We start from the raw sequence: 24,668 nt of genomic DNA on the forward strand, positions 1-24,668 counted from the left end.
TTATAAACATAAAGGATACTGGAACCTACTAGAGCAAAAATCTCAGTGCCAAATTGTAATCTTTCTCCGGGCTATTGTTAAGCACTGAATAATATTCCTCCCCCCCCCCCCCCCTCCGCGATCCAAGAACCTTAATTCACGTGAATTATACTAGTATAGCCTTTAATACGAATGTTCACCAACTACCTGGCTTCTAGCAACAGGAACCTACTTATTACGAAGACTAAACAACGGAAGAGATTTGCTTTGACGAGATATGCAACCGTGACCTGTAAAAAAATATTTTGTTTGTGGTTTATGACACCAACTGGTGCACTGAGGACAAAGACAAGATGGGTCTAATTTGGAATACTATTGTTAGACAATACATGCACGAGATGTTAAAAACAAAAAGACCTGACAAAATCGATGATGTCAGCGGGCTAGATTTATAGCATAGAAACTTAAACGTGATTTTTCTTTACGTTATTTCTTGTGTTTGATCCCGTCTCCTATTTTTTTGGGGCGACCAAAGATGTCTGTCTCAGCCGTGTATGTAACGTATGTTTCACGCCGTAAATCGCGTGCCTTGCCAATACTCCGGAACCGTCGGAAATGCATGAACTTGTACATTGCTTTTACCAGTTATATACATCTACTATATGCTACCTTTGTCGCGCATTTATCAAATCATAAAAGTGAAAGTCAAATAAAAAAATAAAATCTCAATAATAAAAAAATAATAAAAAAACTAAACATTTAATTAATTACACAAAACAATGGGTTTGTGATATATAATTAAATAATTGTCGCGGGAATTTCTGTATTTATTGTTATGTTGAGCTTCAAGTTAAAATTAGACAAGTGAGTTGAACAACAACAATATATCTTTGGTTATTATGCCGTTTTCACAGATGTATTATTAGTTATCAGTTGATGCAGTACAACTTACTATGGCTGGGATTCTCTCTGTTACCAGTATTTATTTTTTGATTTATGGTTTTTTTTTTTTAGATACAATATTTTTTTTAGTTTTGCTCTTTTTTTTTTTAATTTCCAGTTTTTTTTTTTTTTGCTGGCGAATACGAAAACAAAAAAAAATCTGTAACAATTGAGCTTTTGTTTCCTTAACAAATTTCCAAAACACAGCGGACAAGGCAAGAACGAGAAATTATCCAACTTTTTGAGAACCTGCGTTTCTTCTTCTTTTATTTGACTGACCGCAACATCTTTTAGCAAGTGTTTGTTCTCACCTACTAGCGTACACTACCCTAGGTTAAATTGGTTACCATAGTTAAGTGGCGATCAAAAGCACGATCACGCACAAAATCAAAACAAACCTATTCAGTTTTACAACACCAATCAGAACAGAAGAATAATCAAAGACACTGGAGCAGGAGGACCGCAATCAATCAAATTGATATCGAGACCAGATCTAGCATACCCGAATATTTACCATCTGCACTGTCCTTTTTGGCTTTTGAAGTAACAATAACAATTTCCTAAAAATAGAAATTCACTAGCGGCTGCCCAATAGGCTTTTACAAACCGGTAAGCTCTGCTTTCAATATATTACTATTCCAACTATTTCGTCATTCATTTACAACCTACTTTTTTTTTTAATTTACTATATTCTGCACTACTCACAGCAGACCCCCAAAACAGGCAACATATATATTGAAACAAGACTATAATAAAACATGGCTCGACACCACCTGCTGCAGAAACTGCCTCATAGACATTCCCAGACTCCACCACTACCACCATCACCATCTAACGAGTCATTCGACAGAGGCAACGCTACAACAGATAGATTTTTACAACAAGACAACAACGACACTACATACCTCCCAAATCCACTGCCTACATTTATAAGTATTGTCAATAATACTCACGACCAGCGGGCTTCAATTGCGGCACCGTCTGTGTCTATTGAACATGAACTGGACCGACGCGCTTCTCACAAGATCAATAATCCCTTTGGCCATTCGAGAATAAGGTCACATTCGACTCTGTTTAATCAACATCCTACTAAACGATTATTCCAACCAATTCACCACAATGGATCTGTCCAAAGAAACTACCAACCAGGTCAACAACAATATGATCGGATCACATCGCCAAACCCATTGCAACAGAAGCAATACTCACAAACTGATCGACCACCTTCTGCACCAATCACCCAAAAAATGTCACATACTCCAAACTGGACAGCCATGCCCGATAACACATATTCGCCCGAGGATACCTACAGACAGCAGAAACAAGATCGTAACGAATTTAATTTAGTTAGTCGACCTTCAAGTTCGGCCCCACCAAACACCACTTATGGCTCAAGTTTATCTACCCCAGCACCACAACGTCCATACCAAGAAAGAACCAATAAATCCACCAGTTCGACCCAGTTGAGTCCGTCTCATCGACATTCTATTGCCGTTTCTCCTACTCCTGACAAGCAACCACTGCGTTCCTCCGAGGAGATGCTCGCGAGAAACAATCCAATCCCTCTCAGATCTAGTACTTCCAGTAACAGAGTCAACCAACTCAGCTCTTCAACTACAACGAATAGTACTTCTAGTTTGGACTCCGATGCCAAGAAGGTGCGCAAGCGAAACAAGAAAACGTGTAATAAATGTGGATTGGAAATAACTGGCCAATTTGTCCGTGCCTTAGGGTGCGCTTTCCACGTCGAGTGCTTTACATGTAATGAATGTGGTAAACAGTGTTCAGCCAAATTTTTCCCCTACGAAATCAAGGACACCAATGGTAATGTAAAGCAAGTAGCATTGTGTGAATATGACTATTTCAAAAAGTTGGATTTGATTTGTTTTAATTGTAATTGTGCATTACGAGGACCATATATCACCGCATTGGGGAACAAATATCATTTGGAACATTTCAAGTGTACTGTATGCAAACGGGTATTTGAATCTGATGAAAGTTATTATGAACATGAATCCAATATTTATTGTCATTACCATTATTCCAAATTGTATGCTTCCCATTGTGAAGGATGTCATTCATCGATTGTAAAGCAGTTTGTGGAATTATTTCGGGGTGGAAGAAAACAACAATGGCATCCTGAATGTTATATGGTTCACAAGTTTTGGAATGTATGCATAACTTCTGATTCTGTAGGGTTGCAACAGTTGTATGGATTATCCGAGGAATCACTACAGAATATTAAAGCATTGACGACAACCAGTGACAAGGACGAAGAAGATGCCGTGAATTCGATATTGCTCGTTCACATTGAACAACAGATTGAGCAAGTTGTCATGCGATGTTGGTTGACTTTGTCTGGATACGAAGAGACCACGGCAACTTGTATTTCCGACATGCTTGTTAATGCATGCACCGGCGACAAATTTAATGGGTTGATTGTTACGGGAAAATTGATTTTGAGTGTCGAAGTGTTGTTTAATGCCCTTGATGCCATTTTTGAAATGTGTGGTTCCTCCAATGATTTACTTCAGGAAAAATTCCAAAGGTTACCTGAACAGCATACGTACGATGATCTGGAATCATCGTTGACTAGCCCCAATGAAGAGTATTTCCAACCATTGAAGAAGGAACCAAGAAATATCACGGGGAAGATTATGAGTTATTTGGCGATTTTGCGAAAGTCTGATCATATCGCTAAGTCAGGCCGACTTTCGGCTGAGTTGCTTTCAGTCATCACTGGATGTGCTCACTATTTGAAGTTACTTATTGGAATAGGGTTGAATAATGCGTTACGATTGAATAAATTGTATGGTACCACCACCGCCATTGATAAATTCTTGACACTAACTTCTGAATATGAATCGTTTACGTTTGACGAGGCCAATGAAAAGAATTTGCATATGCTTAATGCTAAATTGTCTATTCCAATTAATTCTACAGATGCTTGTAGGTTATGTGGCAAGAGCATTGAGAAGTCGTGTTTTAGAAATGGAAGCCATCGTTGGCATATCAAGTGTTTTGAATGTAGTGTATGCCATAATCCTATCCTGATTGAAGAGGCTGACTTGTGCAAAGTGGATTTGACTGACCGGTTAGTGTGTAATAATTGTAACAAGGACGGTGGAGAAGTGGGTGGATTTGAAGTGATCAGTGACTTGGCTCAATTAAGTTATTTGTTAAAGATTGCTCTTTTCAGATCGCGTACAGTGATGAAGATTGATTTTATGCAAATCCCTGTGTTGGAAACGGCCTTGAATAGACGACTTTCTATTAGGGAAATTCCCGAAGAGTCACCCGTGGATAGTTATTCGCAAACATTGAGTGATGTGACAAGATTACGTACCAAGAGACAGTCACAGAAGTTGTCAAGATCCGTCAAGAAGAATGCTAGGAAGTCGGTGATTGTCGAAGCTCCTGAGGCTGATAAAGCTAGTAAGTTTGAAATTAGAAATGATGACCATATCGCGGAAGAATTGGCGGATCTTTCATTTGATTCACCCCAGATCATCCAACCTAAACGAATGGATAGTGGATCATCCCTGTTGTCTTTTGATACTCAAAAACTGGAGAAAGTCGTGGTTAAGAAATCACTCAAGATTAGAGATGAACCCCAGAGACAACTCACCAATACTCAACTTGATCGTACTTCGGACATGTTGAAGAATGAGAAATCATTGACCTTGGATGATATTCCCAGAATTGTTGCAGCTGAACAAGCCCGTGATCAACGTCCTAATGCATTCAAACATCATAATAGTTTATATCAACGTCAACAAGTGAAGATGAAGGGCAGTGGTGGGTCAAGAAGTCCATCAAACATGATGTCACCTTCAGGTGCCTTGGATAATATTTTGAGTGCTAATCATTCCCAAGCTCCAAGTTCTATCGACCATCCATCAGTTAAGCAAAATAAGTATTATTCCGAGTTGACTAAACTGGAGCATTTCATGTTGAGACATATTGCTGTCGAGGCACTTTCGAGAATCAGTTCTAATTATAACCGTGATGATTTGTTGCCTTTAATCCAAATCAAGAAGCTGTCCACCTTTTGGGATAAATTCAAGTTCAGCCTGGGAGACAAGGAAAAGACTACCAATGTGTTTGGTACTGATTTGTTGGAGTTAACCAAGAAGTATGGAGTAGATTCTGATTTGGGTGTTGGGCCCAATAAGCTCCGTGTTCCCATTGTGATTGACGATGTGATTAATGCATTGCGACAAAAGGATATGTCGGTGGAGGGTATTTTCCGATTGAATGGTAATATCAAGAAGTTGCGAGAGTTGACTGATGAAATTAACAAGAACCCTTCCAAGTCTCCTGATTTCAGTATCCAGACCGCCGTGCAATTAGCGGCATTAATGAAGAAGTGGTTACGTGAATTGCCTAATCCGCTATTGACGTATAACCTTTATGATGTATGGATCAGCTCACAACGAGAACCTAACCCGGTGATGAGAAAGAGAATCTTGCAGTTGATTTACTGTATGATGCCACGAAGCCATCGTAATTTGGTTGAAGTGTTGCTTTACTTCTTTAGCTGGGTGGCTTCATTTTCTGAAATTGATGAAGAGACTGGATCTAAAATGGATACGCATAACTTAGCCACTGTTATTGCCCCCAATATTTTGATTTCCAAGAGTGCCAGTCAGAACAATGATAATATCCAGACTGGAGGAGACAACTATTTCTTGGCTATTGAAGTTGTCAACCAGTTAATTGAGTTGCATGAAGAGTTGAGTATTATTCCTCATGATTTGCTTGAGTTTTACGAGAGTTGTGGGCTTGGCAAACAAGAGAAGGAGTTGTCGACTAAGGAGATTATGAATGTCATTGACAAGTACATTAAGGAGAATCCTAGCTGTTTTGACGTGGATGTTCGCGATGGCATTTCCAATGTGGAAGTCAAGAGTAATACCGTGTCCAAAAGCCAGAATAGGGTTGGAGGTGAGTTGAACGGAGAGACCCAAGAGGTGTAGATGTTCTTTATGTATCATGTGTAATAAATGTACTATTATTAACTTTTATGTGTATAGAGTAGTTTCTTTATTTGTCGAGAGAGAAAATGACTGAAAAATAAAATTATCAGAAAAATCTCCACCACTGTTTAGTAAGCACCACCACCACCACCACCACCACCCAATGTCAGCACTCACGGTAGATACATTCAAACAGATAATACAAGAGAGACTACAGGCAGAGCTCGTCACCGTGGAAGACATGTCTGGAGGATGTGGACAGGCATTTGCCGTGATTATCGTGTCGCCTTTATTCCAGGGCAAGAACAAATTAATGAGACATCGATTGGTGAACAACGCCTTGAAGGAAGAAATAGCGGGGATCCATGCGTTTACCCAGAAGGGCTTCACTCCTGACGAATGGGCTGCCCAAGGCGGGAAAGTATAGTTATGTGTTTTATAGAGGTCTATACACTTTAATACAAAGTTCTATAAATTATTGCGTTTGTAGGATTTTGCGTATTTGAAAATAATCAATGCCCATATGACGAGCAACACCGCAAAGAGGACAATGACAATGAGTGGAAGAATGGATAACCCTGCATCGCTGGATTCGGCAATTAGTCCAGTGAGGAATGGGATTCCAGCCGCACCACCACCGCCAAACGCACATATGAACCCGATCCCAACCACTTGATAGCTTGCTGGCAAGATATTTACCGCTGCTATGATTGTCGTAGGGAATATTGGCCCAACCACTACACCAGTAACGAATACAACTCCGAATAACAACCAGTTTATTTTCGTGAAGGAAAATAACCAGAAGAGTGTGTATCCTGCAAATGAAAGGACAGTGTATGTCAAATTGGCAGCTAGTTCAGTAGTAAAATAGTGGGCGGTGACAAACCCAAGGACCATTCTACCGATAGTTAAACCTGACCAGAACGTGGTAGACATATGCGCTGAAGATTTATAAGCCCAATGTTTGATACGGATGAGGTAGGTGACTAGCCATGCCCCAAATGCCACCTCTGCTCCGACATATATGAAAAGAAAGACGGAGAGAATCCATATAATCTTTGATTTAAGCACCTTGGCTAAACTTGCTGAAGAGTCGTCGCTTTCGGTATCTATTGATACTTCCTCCTGAGAAATTTCAAACGAATCCTTCATCGAGTCCATTTCAATTGATTCCTGAGCCTTCTTGTTTCTTATTTTCGTAGTATACCTGTACTTTTTAGGAGTTTCGTACTTGAAGCTAAGGATAACAAATAGAACACAAAATGCGCCAATTGAGGATAATACCATGTAGTACTGATTCCAAGTCCATGGATTGTTCTTCTTTTCCATGAGGTAAGTCACCAAAGTAGGCGAAATCAAACTGCCCATACCATAACAACCATGCAATATTCCCATTAGTTGATTTGAATCAACAAGATTTCCCATCCAAGTGTTTAAACTTGCATCTAACCCACCACAACCGAGTCCACTCATAAAGGAACAAATCAAGTAGACAAAGAATGGTGGCTTTGTGGATACAATCAAATATGCCACCGTCATGGAAGTTGTTCCCAACGTAGTTACCCCTTTAATCCCAAATGCTTCGTGTGTCATATTAGAAATTAGAGCCATGGTAAGGTATCCTGTAACACCACATAAGAAGATGAAACTGGTGTATAGATCATTGATTTGGTAGTGTTGTTGGAGTTTAGGAATGATTGTTCCTGTTGTTTGTTCAGCTAGACCGAACAATGTGAATATGGTGTATGCAGCAAGAATTTGAAACTTGAGTAATGTGGATATTCTCCAATTGGTGGTATCCACTGTGAGGATTTCTCCTTCGTATTCCACCTGATGTCGAACATTAAGGAATTGGGGGTTTTCATCCTCATGAGTGTCTGGATTGAGCGGCGCATTCGGAGCATCTGATTCAGTGGCGGGGAAGGGGTCAGGCGAGGAGCTTTGCATTGGTGTGATTTGGTTAGTAAAAGAATTGGCAGTAAATTCGTCAGGTAGGCTTTGGATCATGTTGAAGATGAATTGTATGAATTTCACAGTATTACTCAGCAAGATGCCCTTGTAACGTTATTTTCACTCCCCGGATGGCATTGTTAGATTAATAAGGGCTGGGATAACAATAAGACAGGCGGGGTGGAAAATAAAGGAAAAATTCTCGCTAGAATTTTTGGTCAAGATTTTTTGCGTAGGGGTTTATGTTTGTGGATGCATTCAATTTAGCCTTTAGACTATGCAGCGTGAGATCAGCCAATAGAGATGAAGCCTGGGCTATTATCCAGAGGATTAGAATGGCAATGGATTAAAAGGGATTGATCCTTTGTTCGCAAACCATCTGTTCTTTTCTTGCGTCAATCTGGTAATTGATTGGCGCTTAAAAGCGCATCTCTCATTTACCACATCAAATGACCAAACTTTACTTTCCAAATACTGATTCTGAAAATTATGGTCAGCCATAGAAGTGCGATATACTCTGGCAGAGCTTGTTGCGTTTGTCGAATGCGTATTTGAAAGAACCTGGTTTATCTACTCAGAAAAGTGCTAACAAAATCGTGTTGCCAAATTACTACCACTTCGCACCCCCCCCTTCAAAACGACATTTCACTAAAACCATGTCTCCTGCGACATTTATCGTACAAGCAAACGTTTCCTTTTGGTTAACATTTCCGTTTAAATTAGCCAGTCGATCGCCTCGTAATGTGGCTGAATGGTCATTCACATTTCCGTAATCAACCGTAACATCGGATGATAATTCCGCCAATTATTTTGACCCACATTGTTTTGGTTATTTCTTTTTCCGGGATCAAAAAAAAAAAATCGTATTAATTTTATCAGAAACCAAATGTTATCAGAACTTTCCCGGGTAAACACCTTCTTCTACCGATTAAGATTTCCCAAGTTCAATACCATGACCAAATCAGACAGTCTCGCCGAGTCCAACCTATTCAAGCCGATTAAAGTTGGTGCTCTCCAGTTGCAACATCGTGTCGTTCACGCACCAACGTCCCGGTCACGGACCGATCCGGAAAAATACGTCCTCACCGATATCATGCTTGACTATTACCATCAAAGGTCACGGACTCCAGGCACACTCGTGGTGACAGAATCGATGATGGTTTCACCACAAGCTGGTATTCTCCCATTTAAAGCTGGGTTATGGAATGATGGCCAGTTGCAAGCGTTAAAGAAACTCAGCGATGTGATTCACAAAAACGGTAGTTTTGTCAGTGCCCAAATTATTGGCGCTGGTCGTGTCTCCAAGATCGAACTTTTGAAAGAGCATGGTATTCCATATACTGCTCCATCAGCAATTTACCATACTGAAACACACAAGGAAACCGCCAAGAAGTTGGGGTGGGAATTACGCGAATTAACCGTGGAAGAGATCCACCAAATTCAAGACGATTTCGTTGCTGCTGCTGCTAATTGTATCACTAAAGCAGACGTTGATTTAGTAGAACTACATGGTACTTCTGGGTTATTAATAGAACAATTTCTCTCTCCGTTATCCAACAAAAGAACTGATGAGTATGGAGGAAGTGTCGAGAATAGATGTCGTTTCCTTTTGGAAATCCTTGATAAATGCATTGCACACCCTGACATTGGTGCTTCTAAAATGGGTGTGAGAGTTACTGCATGGAGTACCCACAACGGAATGGTCTATCCAGGAGTTAAGGACTACCTTGATGAAAAACAGTTCCCGCCGGCTGAATTCTGCAGATATGTCTTCCAGGAATTGGAAAAAAGAAAGAATCAGGGTAATGAAATTGCGTACCTTTCCATCACCGAGCCTCGAGTTTCTGGATCTTCTGATGCTGACCCTACAGGAAAATCCAATGACCCATTACTTCAACATTGGTCCGGGATTGTCGTTAGAAGTGGGGGATACGCTACCAATTACAAGGGTGATCCATTTGCCATTAAATCCAATGCCCAAAACTTACGAGTCAAGGATGGCGTAATCATGCATTACGAAACCTTACTTCATGATGTCAACTCCGACGACAGAACATTGATTGGGTTCTCGCGGCCATTTACTTCCAACCCGGACTTGATTTCTCGTTTGGAACATGGATACAAGTTGGATCATTACAATCGTGAGTTCTTTTATACACATACCATCGAAGGGTATTTGGACTACGGAGATTACAACAATGACCACGGTCCAAACTCAGTATCTCTCTCACCCGAGGAATTGTCACGGGAGGGAACGCCATTGGTGTAGCTTTTGCAACTTTGTGGTTTGCGAAAATTTTTGTATAGAAAAAATTACACGCTAAAAAAGAACGCGCTTTATTTATTTTGATTTATATATGGAACCATTACATAGTATACTATAACTAATATATCTAGCATAGCACATGGATTCAGCTACTATATAAAACCAATGAGTTACGAATGCATATCTGATTCAGAAGAAGAAGAATCGTCTCATTTGGTGATCTCACCACAACTCTTGGAGAACAATTTGCATACACTATCACCAAACAAGCGCTCCACCACTAGAGATCGACTACGGCAATACCTCCAACAAAATGCATCCGTGCAAGAGCAGTTAATCGAAGTGAATCCACCAGTATCTGATATACTGCTGAGTGAATTACCAACGGTAACCATGATACCATCACACCATTCACCACAGACAACGGAACTAGATGAAGACAGCCACCATTTGCAAACATACATCAACTCACGAGCCACATCCACAAGAAGGGGACTACGCAAACGGAATTTTGCAAGCACACATCCCTACCTCTCTGATCAAGCCCACTACTTGGGTCTTTGTGACATATCCTATTTGAATGAACTATACGATGAAAACAACCAGGACTTAGATGTCATTGTCAAATATTTGAATTACAACTATATGAAAATGAAGGAACGTTATCGCGGCGATGAGAAATACCGACACAAGAACTTTTACACAATCTTGGGAAGAGGACTAAACAGCTTGAGAACGGAAGAGAATCAAGGAGAGACATACCATGACACCCAAGTAGAATCCCAACTGGAGACCCAATGGCATAAAGAACAGGATAGCATTCTGGGATTCATGAATGACTTGTTTAGTGACAGTGACCAGGATAATTACAGCCAGAGTGAAGACAGCGATCTTGAGCCTATACCGACACATAAACACCATTCACTTGTAATAGAAGACGACGAAGAACAACTGGATTCCGAGTTAAGCGATTCAGATGCTTTAGTCAGAGTAGGTGGCCGAATTAGAAAGGAAAAGAGTATTCTAAGAGGTGCATTACCTGAATCAGCAAAACGTTTAAGCATATATAAAGCACCGGCATATAAACGAAAGACCAAATCCACCCCAAAACAAATGGATTATCGAAAAGGAATGGCAATTCGGAAGAGTGCACCCAAACATAGAAGTATACCCGAATTCACGGGGTTTGTGGATGATTCAATAACTTATGATACTTCTAATGAGTTATATCATGAACTTTACAATCAACCTGAGGATGAACCAATATTGGAGAGGCTTGAATCAGATCCACCTTCCATGTACGATGCCGTAGTTCTTTCAGAAAGCTCATCATCAGATAATGAAAGTGGTGATGAATCAGATATATTTGAATACGGACATCCCGATATAGACACCCATACAGATGCAATTGACTTAACTAATATAACAGATGATGAATTTGGCGAAGTTCAAGAACGAGATTCCATAAATATGATGTTGGCTACTGGCGAAAGAAGACATGGACCTAATACAAAGAAGAAACATAGGTCCACACAATCGACATTACCTACAGCATACAGACCACCAACTTATGGTTCATCAGCGAATACTTCGTCAGCACATACTTCGTCAGCATATGGGTCATCTTCGACTGTTCGAAACGCTACCAACAATACATCACGGAAACGTCTTAATTCATCCCATCTGCTGTCTACACTGACCAAAACTCGAAAGCAAAATCCCCAAAGTTATGGACGTTTGCAAGTCAAATCCATATCACCAGCAACGAATCAACGGAAAAAGCACAAATCACAAAAGAAGAACGGCATAATTGATACTTATCTTTCAAAGAACCCCAAGGATTTGTTTGCTAATGATTATTTATTCCTGAGACAACCTATATTATCGACCACAACCATTGAAGCAGAAAGTGAAACGCGATTTGTTAAAGAACCAATCCATAGTGGAGAACGAAATCATAACAATAATTCCCTATCAAAGCCTTTATTGAACAGTATTGATTTAGCAAAGATCATAGAATTGGCTCAGGGGAAATCATACACTCTTGCCAAGGATACAGTTAATATCACTTTCCTCAACGAGACATACACATTATCATTAGTTGACATTCAGAGATCAACATCCACCAACGAAAGACTACTAACTCAATTAGCAAAGACTACCAAGTCTTTCAATGTCCCACTAGAATTATTTTCACAAGCAGTAAGTGAATGTATAAAGGGTCTAATTGAATGGGCACTAGTTCTCCAAAGATCATTTTCCACGAGAGAATGGAAACTATTAGATATTTGCTACAATTCCCTTGTTAAACTGGTGGTTATTCCAATACTGTTTAAACTACAACATATGCCCTATTTTATGCTATTGTATTACACAGTATCGAATATTGCTTTGTTCCAAGGTGGATCGCCAGTTGATCTTAATGACTTTATCAAACGATACGCACAACTGTATTGGAAATTGTATTTTGACAGATTTTCAATTTATGAAACATTTGATGAAGATGAATCTTTTACTGTCCATTGTATGCTTGTAAATAGGAACCTATGGTGGGAAAGTATCGTATCAACTTTACAAAACTATGATTCTCCCAATTCATCAACTCTTTTAGAACCATTGTTTCAATTATGTTCCAACACCAACAACAAAGGGTACTCATGGGTTCCAGTAAGCATATTATTTGACAAACATGACAATTCCACAAACATAGATTTCTGCTATCGGTATATTGAAACTATATACATGTTGAACCAAAGAAAGGATTGGCCAATTGATGAAAAAGTGATTTTGCAAATATATCGCTCGATTGCAGCACGAAAGTTTGCCAACTTCACTGATGAAATCGAAGTGCCTGATTTGCTAGGACGTGTGCGTACTAGGTATGACATCCCTGATTCCTCTTTCTTTGAACGATTCATGCAGTTTTTGTATTGGTATGTATCGGGAATCTCGCATGCGCAAACTGTCAAGAAATTGATTACCAAATTGTTTATTTCTAGTAAGTTTCAATATGTCAATGATAAGACCCATCGGGTAATGTTTATCAACCGACTTAATTTTGTGGTTTTGCTATCACAGTTGTCAAACAGTGTTGATTTGGGGAATCAAATATGTGGACTTTTTGAAGCAATTGAACAGCCCAAGGATGTAGAGTTGTTTAAATTGGGAATGAGCTCATTGATTGTTCTTTGCCAAGTTGCCGTTTCTACCCATAGTAAACTCCCAATTGATGCCATGGTCATATTCATAAAGTTTTGTGTTCACAACTTCTTTACTGTTTCTGGTACATTCAGACTATGGAATCGATTCATTCATTTGTTTAAAGATAAGATCGTCAAGAATTTGAATGCTAACCAAATGATTCAGGTATTGGGACTTTCCAAGGGATTGCATATTGATATGCCCGACCTTATATGGCAAGATCTTCTCGAGATGTTTGCCCATATATGTCCTGTATCAACGCCAGTTTCTCAAACTTGCAAGGTTATTCAAGGATTGGTTGACTTGCTTGAACGAGTATTGCACCGACAAATGGGGCGAATCCCACTTCCTAGTCTCCAAGAGGAGACCAGGGTCTGTACACTAATCGAATCGTGCATTGCTAACTGGATCAAGTTCTCTGCATTACTTCCCGGTACAAATTGGGAAAAATTGGTGCTTCAGACATTTCCATACACTGGTAACCATGCCCTGAGGGAGAAGTTCCTGATTTACTTCTACTTCAATGTGTTGCAGTATCACAATCTCAAAGGATGTCAAGAATTAGTCGGTCGTTGCGTTATACGGGAATTAATGTTGTATAATCCTTCGAAATACTTGAGTTCGATATTGAAGGTGCTTGAACGGGAAAAGTGGGGGCTTTTTGCCTTGCTGAATGAAATCGATGTACGATATTTGATCCAGCATTCACGGCATATAATTGTGAACAACATCATTGACAACTTGTCCAAGTCAAGAATGAAGAGTCTGGAAAAGTTGAGGTATGTGAACGAAATTCAAAAGGTGGTCAACTCTGAGCTTGACAAGTACTATTCATGTAATTGGTACAAGGAGTTTTGCGTTCGGGTGGTCAAATGCATCCAGATTCAGTGTCAAGATTTCATTGACGATGCCACGGGAAAACTGTTGTCTTCTCTATCTAGCAAATTAGGTATTCTGCAATTGGAATTGAGTCAATTCAAAATCCACAAGATGCCAATATTGGACAAGTTACGTATGTTTCATATTGACTTTGTGAATGCGGTACATTTCGGCAGAGACGTTCTAGAAATATTGGACAAATTTGTCATGGGTGGGGTGGATGTATTGTATCATCTAATGAGCGTGTACCTTGAGGCTATATCAGCTAGGCAGTATGACAAATGGAAGTTGGTGTATGAATTGTTAAAGTATTTTGACACCAATGTGAGATTGTTAAAGTTTGATACTCGCAACAGTAGCTTTAAACTGTTCTTGCTTATGATTGGCAGTATCAAGAATGTCAGGGTTGATGATAATGAAATTACATGGTTTATTATTGAAAGCAACCGATTAATACTAGCAATACTTAGGCATTGCTTTCTCATCTTTGAAGGATATAAAGACATGCAAATTTTACGAGAAATTACTCAGACATATCTACAAATAAATCAAGGTGGTGAGCAAGTGGTTAACTTCTATTCACACTATACATACTACGAAATTGCCAATGGACAAGACCCTGTCCTGCATCATCTGAATCATATCCATGAAGAAACAATAGTCGAAGTTGAATCTCGTTTCTATGCTGAATTACATGAAATAATGATGATAAATATAACCCCGGAAAACGTTAGGTTACCCGATTATGAATATACGTTTTAAAGCATCCCTCGTTGACTCTTGATCAAGTTTATTTCCGATTCTAATTTATCTTTAGCCTTCTTGACTTCTAATAAAGCAACCACTGTCCTTATTAATTCGTCGTAGCGAGACATGGTCTTTCGTGTAGGCATTACTGGCTTCCAAGCAGTGCCTCCACCGGTGGGGATATCCAATTCCTGTAACACTTGATTGACTGATTTCAACGTTGATTGCTTTTGGTTCAAACTTGGTAATTTTTGTGTAGATCTTAACACCACACCAGGAGTTAATTTCTCATTGCCGTGATAGTGCAACCCGTATGCCTCTTCTTCCTTTTGGGTCAATCTCTTGGATAACATTTGCTGAATCGCACTTGCTTCTTGCTTAATTGCCGGGTTAGTGTGAACATTTTGTTTCAATAAACTGGACAAGTACTGTTGTAAGTGAGTTTGAAACACCTTATCCTTCTTGAATGAAGACGATGCCGCCATGGGAATAGGTGGAGGAATAGGTTCGCTGGCCTTTTGTTGTTGTAATTGAAGTTGTTGGGCTTGTTTTTTCTTTTGGTGTTTATCAAAAATCATCAAGTTGTTATACAAGTTAGCCAATCCTTGTGAAGATTGATATTGTGACGAGTTTTGCGTGGATTGAGGAGAATCCAAGAGGGTTAACAAATTGGAACGTTCAATCAACATCTTCTTGGCTGCCAATTCGAATCTCCTTGCTTCAATAACTAATGATTCTTCTTCGGCGATTTCGGCTGGGGTACGTTTCAACAAGTTCTCCAAGTATTGTTTACGTTCAATTTCTCGAGGCTTGGAATAAGCCTTGAGGGATTCTATTAATGAACTTTGCGAGGAGTCACGTTTGGATTGTAAAATCTTGATGCAAAGACGATAGAAGTGTTCTTTCAAGTCTTCACATGTACGAACATTGTTGTAATTGTATCTGTCATAAATTATGGGCCATTTAAGTTCAAATGCTTTACACAATTCAAACAAGTAGTTTGTTTCTTCGTATGTCCATTCCAATTCTTCATCCTCAATTGGTTCATCCTGTTTGGCTTCTTGTTCTTTGGAAGCAGATTTCTCACGAGCTTCTGTTTGATCATCTGCTTTATCCTCCTCAGTTTTCTCATCTGATTTCTCTTTCTCCTCGGGCTTATCGTCTTCTTTTTTGATATCTACAACCTCTGGTTTATCCTTGTCGTCTTTCTTTTTCTGATCCTCTTTCTCCTTTGCCTCTTGCTTCTTTCTAGCTTCTTCCTTCTTAGCCTCGGCCTTTTGTCTTTCCTTCTCTTTCTCTTTCTCCTTTTCTTGTCGTTCACGTTCTCGCTCTTTCAATTCCAACAATTTTCTCTCCTTTTCCTTTCTTTCATGCTCTTGAATTTCTTCCATGAACTTGTCATAGGTTTCCTCATCAACCAATTCAGGAATACTCAAATTGACATTGAACTTTTCAAAGAAGTACGGCTTGTTGACTTCTTCAGCCAGTTCAAGAAACTCTTTGGATCCCTTTGTCCAATGGTATAATTTCAACCCATCTTCCTCTCTAGCTCGTTTCTTAGGGTTGAACTCCATCTTGGTCCATGGTGACGGCTTGAAGTTTATCTTGTCCTTAATGGAAGTCTTGGTGTAGTTGTTAGAGCTTAGTTGAAGGGGAGGAGTGTTGGGTCCGATTAAATTGTACAACTCACGAGCCATCCCTGTGAGTTGTGGCTGCTGGGTCTGTGGTGTGGATTCATTACGTTGTTTCTTCTTGGGTGGTTCGTCCCTGCTGATGTTCAACACATCCAAAATGTCATTTGCTGACATGATTATAATTTAATGTAGTGGAATATAATACAGAAAGTGAAACTAGTTAGAATGATAGATCAACGGGTATTGATTACTTATTCCTTGAAATGGTAAATCTATGTTGATAGTAGAGTGTTGTGTGGTTATTGCTTTGAAGATTTTTTTACATGTTCAGTTAACAAGCAAATTCCATTTTTGCAAGTTTTTTTCTTCATATACAGTTTTAGTGTTTGGTAGCGCCAAGGGCATTCTACCATATGATGGTTTGGTCCAGCTGTAAGTTCTCTTGAATTTATATTTATTGCCTAAATACAACTATAAATATTCATATGGTCATTATCAAATACTTATGCCACATAATGGTACACATTTCTATCGGAGTCATCACGAGTCAAGTATTCCTTGTCAATCAAATCCTCAATTCTTTGTTTGATTAGAATCATCAGGGGTTGGAATCGACTAGCCAACTGCTTGATTAATTCTTCCACTAATTCATGATGTTTCATCAGATGCCTTGATTTCATGATTCTTACAATTGCAGCATTGACTTGCAACTTTCTTCCTTCCAAGATATTGTTCTCCACTTCTTCACTTTCTTCTTGTTGTTCAGTACGCACAGGTACTTTAGCAGTTGAAGCGGAAGAGGATGAAGAAACCGTGAGAACCTTGACTTTTACTGATGGAGACTTGAATTTCTCATTAAGTTTAAACACATCAGTGTTGTTGACATCTTTACTCATTGGCACCTTGATCAATAATCTCAGCTTTGGATTAACTGCAATGGATTGCAAGTGTCTCTTTAATTCCAACTCGGGTATTCCTGTAAGTTCAGCAATTTCATCATATGTCAATTCTTTCTTTTCTTCAAAAGCCAGAACAAAGCTTCCATCAGGGTTGGTAGATTGTGGGGCAAATAGCAACATGATGATCCCGGCGTAGGTCGACATGTTAATCTCATACGTTCTTGAAGGATATGTGATTCTCATATCCATGGATCCAAACTTCGGACTCCAATATAAGGACTTGTTGTTATTGTTCTTGTTTGTGGTCCAATACTCTTCAAACTCTCTCATGGTATTCCGCAATTGTCGTGGCCATATGAATGGAGTGGCTTCATTTTCTTGTTTAGAAAACCATTTATAATCTTTGGTCATGGATTTTGGCCAGTCAGTAACATTACAAATCTTCAAATCTAAGTCAATCAAAGATTGTTTTTGATTGCTGACATAATTTCTCCACTCGTGAGTTAAATCTTTAGACAGTTTAATGTCTTTGTTCATCTTAATGATCTTGTTCAAAGATGACGTTCCCAATTCATCACAAAGCTTACCAAGCACTAATTCTTCAATATCAATACCCTTGATCATATTAGTTAATGATGTCTTGGAATTCAAGAAACGCTTAGCAAAATGATTAGCATAATTGGCCTCAAATGCATCTTTATCCTTGATAAATTTCAAAAACTGAATTGACTTATTAGTGAAATCTTCAACTTGATCTCCTGACTTTAAGGAATTGTCTTTAGTAGTAGATCCTTTGTTTAGTTGTTTGATAAAATAGTCGATATATACAGACAACATCTCGGGAGCATTGACCGCATCAATATTACTACGCTTCTTTTTGTCGTTGATGAAATCACGCATGGCCATAGTGATGGTTTGTTCCACTATTGGATTCAAATCAAAGGACACTTTACAAACTTCAACGAGTTGGACTCTGTATTTAAGAATAGTTTCTATCCATTTGGATGCAAACAACACTGTGTTTGAAGATGAAGGTTTCTTCTTTTCGCCGCTAGTAGTTTCAACCATGGAGTTTCTTACAATTTCCGGTAAAGAGTAACCTTGTGCGAGAATACCTTCCTTCAAGCGTAGTCTCAACAACAGGTATTCTTCGTCGATTCTACCTATTAAGTTGTATAATAAGCCCAAAGCGCTATAGTGATATGTCTCTTTGTTTTTATTCTCGTTACTAGTGTCCAATATGTTTGTCAATAACGGTTCTAGCCAGTACTTGAGTCCTTGCTGTTCGTAAGAGAAGGTTATAATTCGATCAATTTTGTCCTTTATAATGATGTTATTCAATAATTCTATAAGTTTCGGGTATGTTGATAAAGGAAGATAAAACTTGATTCTCGATTCTTCGTCTTTAATAAATTGAGTTGCTTCGTAGAGATACTTGGATCCCAGTTGATACTTCAAGAATGAAGTTGACAATTGATCAAAAAATAATTGTGAAGCCTGTAAGAAATTAGGTTCAAATTTGTTCAAATAGTAGTTTTCACCTCCTCCAGATTGACTTGGGGTTGACTCTATTAATAATTCCAACATGTTGATAATTTTGGTGATGTACATATTTGACGTGATAACTGTACCGTTTCTACTCTTTGTGATTTCGTCAATGACAATTTGAATAATCTTGTTCCCCACTTCATCTTCATTATACTTGATAATGTTATCTTTAAACAACTGGATCCCGAGGTCATAGATGAGTAACTTTTTGTGTTCCTTAACGTAAACACGATTAAGGTACATCAAGACATCACTTATAAATTTCATTGCTTGCAAATGCTCATCCCATTCTTGGATTACCCGTTTCATAAACTCTTCGTTGGTGCAATTCATTCCCATCAAATTGGATCGTATACCCAACAAGTGCTCGGTGATGACCGATGCAACATTATTATACAATTTCCCGCCAAACTTCTTAATCACGAGTATGTAAGCCTTACGATATAACTGTTCGTACGACAAGTTGCTCACATTCTTGTTTTGGATTTGATTAATGGCGTTATTCAAGATCGACCACGACTTTTCAAAATCCACGGTAGGGTCACCACCACTGGCACTAAGAGAGGAATTTTCAATGGACGAGTTCACAAGGAATTTCCGGGGTGGTCTGATCTTGGACCTTCTGCCTCCTCCTGCTGGTACCATTATAGATTTGATTGTTGTTTTTGGTGTTGAGTAGTCACCCTGAAGTGAAGTGCTGTTTGTTTGATTGGAAACCCGTTCAAAAGGCAACCATCTAACTTGTAAATGCGATGTAGAATTCTTTTGCAGGTTATGACGGTCACATGTGCTGCGTCACATGAACAGTGTCATGTGACCAGTTCCTGTTCTGGCTTTCTCCTGTGGTGGCTTTTTTTGGGGCCTTACCAACCACTCGCCGGTAATTGGCTGGACGGAACAGGGAAAAGCAACGGAGCGAAACCGGCGCCTGTTTCGCTGGGGTTTTTGTATGACCAATTCTGGATGAAAAATTTCAACATTACCGACAAGCCTGTTTGTATATAAATTGTTTACTATTTCCTCTTCTTTTCTAGTTTTCTTTCTATTCAATCTATCAATCAATTGAACATTCAATATGTCACCTAAAACATTATACGACAAAGTGTTTGAAGACCATATTGTCCACAAGGACGACTCTGGTTCTTATTTATTATACATTGACAGACATTTAGTCCATGAAGTCACCTCACCTCAAGCGTTTGAAGGTTTGAAGAATGCTGGTAGAAAAGTCAGAAGAACTGATTGTACATTAGCCACTGTTGATCACAACATCCCTACAATTTCTCGTGCCAATTTCAAAAATGTCGAAACTTTTATAGATCAAGATGACTCCAGATTACAAGTGCTGACTTTAGAAGCCAACGTTAAGGAATTTGATGTCACTTATTTCGGAATGTCCGATGATCGTCAAGGTATTGTCCATGTTGTCGGTCCAGAGCAAGGTTTCACTTTGCCAGGAACCACGGTTGTCTGTGGTGACTCCCACACTTCCACCCATGGTGCCTTTGGTTCCTTGGCCTTTGGTATTGGTACTTCTGAAGTTGAACATGTCTTGGCTACCCAAACCATCATCCAAGCTAAGTCCAAGAACATGAGAATCTTGGTCAATGGTGACTTGGCCCCTGGTATAACTTCCAAGGACTTGGTGCTTCATGTGATTGGTGTTATTGGTACTGCTGGTGGTACCGGTTGTGTCATTGAATTTGCCGGTAAGGCCATCGAAAGCTTGTCCATGGAAGCAAGAATGTCCATTTGTAATATGGCCATTGAAGCCGGTGCTCGTGCCGGTATGATCAAGCCTGATCAAATCACATTTGATTACATCAAGGGCAGACCATTAGCTCCTAAGGGTGAACAATGGGACAAGGCCTTGGCTTACTGGAAGACTTTACACTCGGATGAAGGGGCCAAGTTCGATTACGACATCAAGATCAATGCTGCTGATATTGTTCCTACTATAACCTGGGGTAACTCTCCTCAAGATGCTTTACCAATCACCGCTAAAGTTCCTGATCCAGCAAATGTCACCGATCCAATCAAGAAGGCCGGTATGGAAAGAGCTTTGCAATACCAAGGATTAACTCCAAATACCCCATTGCAAGAAATCAAGATTGACAAGGCCTTTATTGGGTCATGTACCAACTCGCGTATTGAAGATTTACGTGAAGCCGCTAAGGTTGCCAAGGGCCACAAGAAGGCCGATAATGTCAAGTTGGTTTTAGTTGTGCCCGGTTCTGGTTTAATCAAGGCACAAGCTGAACGTGAAGGGTTGGACAAGATTTTCGAAGCTGCTGGGTTCTCATGGAGAGAAGCCGGGTGCAGTATGTGTTTAGGTATGAACCCAGATATCTTGGACCCTGAAGAAAGATGTGCCTCTACTTCCAACAGAAACTTTGAAGGTCGTCAAGGTGCTCGTTCCAGAACCCACTTAATGTCCCCAGCCATGGCTGCTGCCGCTGCCATCAAAGGTCATTTCACTGATATCCGTGAATTCGACTATGTCAATCATGATGAACCTGCTGTCCACATTGAACAAGAACAAGAAGACAAGGAATTACAAGATGCTGTGTATGAGCATGAAAAAGAGTATATTGAAGAAACTCCAGGTATTGAAAACGACCGTCTCAATGACATTCCAAAGCCTACTACTCAATCTGCTGGTGTTTCTGGTGCCGTTGACAAGTTTACTGTATTGACCGGTATAACTGCAGTTCTTGACAAGGCCAATGTTGACACTGATGCCATTATCCCTAAGCAATTCTTAAAGACAATCAAGAGAACTGGGTTAAAGGCTGGTTTATTCTATGAATGGAGATTCAACCAAGATCCAGTCACTGGTAAGGACATTGCCACTGATTTCGTTCTTAATGTTGACCCATACACTCATGCTGAAGTCTTATTAGTTACTGGTGATAACTTCGGTTGTGGTTCTTCTAGAGAACATGCTCCATGGGCATTAAAGGATTTTGGTATTAAGTGTATCATTGCTCCTTCGTTTGGAGATATTTTCTACAACAACTCCTTCAAGAACTTCTTGTTACCAATTAGAATCCCACAAGAAGTTATTCTTGAAAAATTGGTTCCTGTCGTTAAGCAAGGACACAAGTTGACCATCGACTTGCCAAGCCAACAAATTAAAGATGGTGAAACTGGAGAAGTTATAATCGACAACTTTGATGTTGAAGAATTCAGAAAGCATTGTTTAGTTAATGGGTTGGATGATATCGGATTGACTTTACAAAAAGAAGAGTTCATTGTCAAGTATGAAGAGAAGAGAAGAGAAAAGTTTTCCTTCTTGGAAGGTGGCTCTAAATTAATCAAGCCAATTAAAGGTACCAAAAAGAGTCCATACGGTAACAAAGCTCAAGAATGGTAATTTATAGTGAATTTATATATATATATATATATATAGGATTGGGGTTACTTTAATGTTATATTAGATTAATTTGACACTTCTAAAAAAATCAAGGTCTATAAAGGTGAATTGAATAAGTACAGTAAATCAACATCTATTGAATGGTACAGTAAAATCAATCAGTGCGTTCAGACATAACTTGTTTGACCGGTTCGGAATCACAGTATAATTTATGCTGTTGGATATATCGAATGACGGAATTGGGCAATAAGTACTGCACCGACATGCCTCTTCGAATAAACAACCGTATTTTCGTTGACAGAATATCATTATAAATCAATTGTTTGATAACCAAAACGTTTCGTCTGTGTTCATACATTATGTCGTGACTCAACAAGAAACTTCTCACATCGGACCCGGTTCTTTCCACAATCAAACATCCGTATTTCCCTAAAATGTGATGTAAATCTTGATCAGCCCATACATCAGGTTCTCCCATGGATTCAATCAAATCACCTCCGGCAAGCAACATGATTTTAACCCCTCTTCGATCACCAGATTTGGTCATGATACCACCACGCTTAATGTTAATTTCCTCATTGAAATGGTCCAACACTAATGCCGTACGAGTATATCTGGGTTGGAGGGATTCCCATGCATCAACCATCAACCAGCTGGAAGTTCGCTCACAAGCCAATTCACACATTCTGACTCGATGGTGAGCTGGTGCCAATCCCTGTTTCTTGTAATTTGATGAGACTGGCGAGTAGAAACCACCAATTACTTCAAATCGAGTTTGCTCTGTGATGGCATCAAGGGCCATTTCAAACATTCGCAAATGCAAATAGGTAATGGGCGAGAATGATCCACAGGCTACTATAACCAAGGGATACTTTGTATCGTCCAGCAAGGTCGTGGCCAAACGATGAGTGGGGAATCTATAATCTTTCAAGTTGGCAGCTTGTCGTTCAAGACCATGGGGAACCTCCTCTAAATCGGCAATCTGGTAAGGTTTCACATCAACGGTAGCGGGAAATATCACCGAGGGATCAGGACCAGCTGAAGCAGCAGGACCAGCAGGTGGCGGTGATGCAGCTGCCGCTGTCACGGTGGAATCTTCTGTTTCTTCATCATTTATAATAACCACCTCTTCATCGGAACTGGAATTACTCATAAACTCGGTGTGAATGCGAGGAATCTTGGTATGGTACTTGGCAGTTTGTTCGTCGGTGTGTTCCGAAGCGGATGCTGACTGGCGACGTTGGGATCGAGAACCGGAGCTGAACTGGGGGTGAGGGGAAGGATCATCCAAGGCTTCACCTAAATCGGCAAGGACATACGGCTGTATAGGGACATTAGCTGGGATCTTGTAGGAAGGAGCCGGAGGTTCCATATCTTTATTCAAAGATGGTGGTTTGAAATTGGGATCATGTGTTGGGTCCATTGGTAATCAATCTGATAACGAACTAATAAACGGAATATGACAAAGATTAAAAAAAAAAAGCGAAAATATGGAAAGATTTTAGGAATTAAAATAGCAAAATTGATGAGATGAAGATAATCTTGCGTCTATATAGTATGTCGTGACCGGCCAGGGTTGTATTATTCGTAGCAATTGAGGAAGAGAAAGCCAAAACAAATTAGTGGTGTGGCATAGGTGACATTTTGTAATTTTATAAAAAGATTTTTTTTTCTTGGGTTTAGACGACGGACGGTGCACCGAAGGAAAAAAAAAAAAATTTAGATTAAAGAATGTGTGGGTCATTGGCAATAATTAAGAAAACAATCAGCCTAACCGTTACGGCGTTTGGCGGGGGTAGGGCGAGTGGATCAGTATTTTACATTTATCAACACAGAAGTCAATCAGTATATTTACAGTCTTGTGAGTGTTTGATGGTTTCATCAAAATTATTAATATGTTTCTACAAGCTACATGTCAAAGATCTCTCATCACCTGATGACAGGTCTTGTGATTGAACTCGTTGACAGGTGGAAATTAATTAGTCACAAAGTGCTAATTTTTTACTAAGGAAGGTAAAGGTAAATTTTAGGTGGTTTTTTTTAGAGTGTAAAAATAAAATAAAAAAAAAAACTGTGGATTTGTCTGCTATATGTTCTTATCACCATGTAAGTTATATACAGTGATGACCAGGTAGTTACAGCGTGTTTCGGTTGTTTATAGTTCAGTAGTTGCCTTACTCTATGTCCGTGAGAGGAGATGTTTTTCTTGTTACATCTTTTAAGGTTTATTTTTGTCAACTTTTTTACAAAATTTTTACAAATATTACA

At 39.4% G+C, this 24,668-nt stretch overlaps 9 protein-coding genes across 9 annotated transcripts; 5 read left to right on the forward strand and 4 right to left on the reverse strand. All coding sequences in view use genetic code 12, as the record gives it.

The window, feature by feature from the left end:
- Positions 1-2,168: 2,168 nt before the first annotated feature.
- LRG1 (Lrg1p) lies at positions 2,169-5,900 on the forward strand (the record flags this gene model as incomplete). The annotated part of the gene is made up of 3 exons (XM_007374089.1): positions 2,169-2,445; positions 2,507-2,513; positions 2,549-5,900. The coding sequence occupies 3 exons, from the start codon at positions 2,169-2,171 to the stop codon at positions 5,898-5,900; spliced, it is 3,636 nt and encodes a 1,211-aa protein (XP_007374151.1).
- Positions 5,901-6,033: 133 nt separating this feature from the next.
- SPAPADRAFT_59997 (uncharacterized protein) lies at positions 6,034-7,992 on the reverse strand (the record flags this gene model as incomplete). Its single annotated transcript, XM_007374090.1, has 1 exon — positions 6,034-7,992. One exon carries the CDS (start codon positions 7,905-7,907, stop codon positions 6,369-6,371), a length of 1,539 nt encoding a protein of 512 aa, XP_007374152.1.
- Positions 6,036-6,899, forward strand: SPAPADRAFT_59998 (uncharacterized protein; the record flags this gene model as incomplete). The annotated part of the gene is made up of 1 exon (XM_007374091.1): positions 6,036-6,899. The coding sequence occupies one exon, from the start codon at positions 6,064-6,066 to the stop codon at positions 6,325-6,327; it is 264 nt and encodes an 87-aa protein (XP_007374153.1).
- Positions 7,993-8,802: 810 nt separating the features above from the next.
- Positions 8,803-10,119, forward strand: SPAPADRAFT_135055 (uncharacterized protein; the record flags this gene model as incomplete). Its single annotated transcript, XM_007374092.1, has 1 exon — positions 8,803-10,119. The coding sequence occupies one exon, from the start codon at positions 8,803-8,805 to the stop codon at positions 10,117-10,119; it is 1,317 nt and encodes a 438-aa protein (XP_007374154.1).
- A 162-nt stretch (positions 10,120-10,281) lies between these two features.
- MMS22 (Mms22p) lies at positions 10,282-16,177 on the forward strand (the record flags this gene model as incomplete). Its single annotated transcript, XM_007374093.1, has 2 exons — positions 10,282-14,520; positions 14,586-16,177. 2 exons carry the CDS (start codon positions 10,282-10,284, stop codon positions 14,604-14,606), a joined length of 4,260 nt encoding a protein of 1,419 aa, XP_007374155.1.
- On the reverse strand, positions 13,496-16,859 carry SWC4 (Swc4p; the record flags this gene model as incomplete). The annotated part of the gene is made up of 1 exon (XM_007374094.1): positions 13,496-16,859. One exon carries the CDS (start codon positions 16,749-16,751, stop codon positions 14,955-14,957), a length of 1,797 nt encoding a protein of 598 aa, XP_007374156.1.
- Positions 16,860-17,016: 157 nt separating this feature from the next.
- SPAPADRAFT_60000 (cullin) lies at positions 17,017-18,701 on the reverse strand (the record flags this gene model as incomplete). The annotated part of the gene is made up of 1 exon (XM_007374095.1): positions 17,017-18,701. The coding sequence occupies one exon, from the start codon at positions 18,542-18,544 to the stop codon at positions 17,081-17,083; it is 1,464 nt and encodes a 487-aa protein (XP_007374157.1).
- A 1,398-nt stretch (positions 18,702-20,099) lies between these two features.
- LEU1 (3-isopropylmalate dehydratase) lies at positions 20,100-22,400 on the forward strand (the record flags this gene model as incomplete). The annotated part of the gene is made up of 1 exon (XM_007374096.1): positions 20,100-22,400. The coding sequence occupies one exon, from the start codon at positions 20,100-20,102 to the stop codon at positions 22,398-22,400; it is 2,301 nt and encodes a 766-aa protein (XP_007374158.1).
- A 38-nt stretch (positions 22,401-22,438) lies between these two features.
- Positions 22,439-24,029, reverse strand: SPAPADRAFT_149667 (nicotinamide-nucleotide adenylyltransferase; the record flags this gene model as incomplete). The annotated part of the gene is made up of 2 exons (XM_007374097.1): positions 22,439-23,480; positions 23,541-24,029. 2 exons carry the CDS (start codon positions 23,821-23,823, stop codon positions 22,555-22,557), a joined length of 1,209 nt encoding a protein of 402 aa, XP_007374159.1.
- Between the last annotated feature and the right edge of the window lie 639 nt (positions 24,030-24,668).

This window comes from Spathaspora passalidarum, assembly GCF_000223485.1.
Source record: "Spathaspora passalidarum NRRL Y-27907 unplaced genomic scaffold SPAPAscaffold_2, whole genome shotgun sequence".
Taxonomy (NCBI): Eukaryota; Fungi; Ascomycota; class Pichiomycetes; order Serinales; family Debaryomycetaceae; genus Spathaspora; species Spathaspora passalidarum.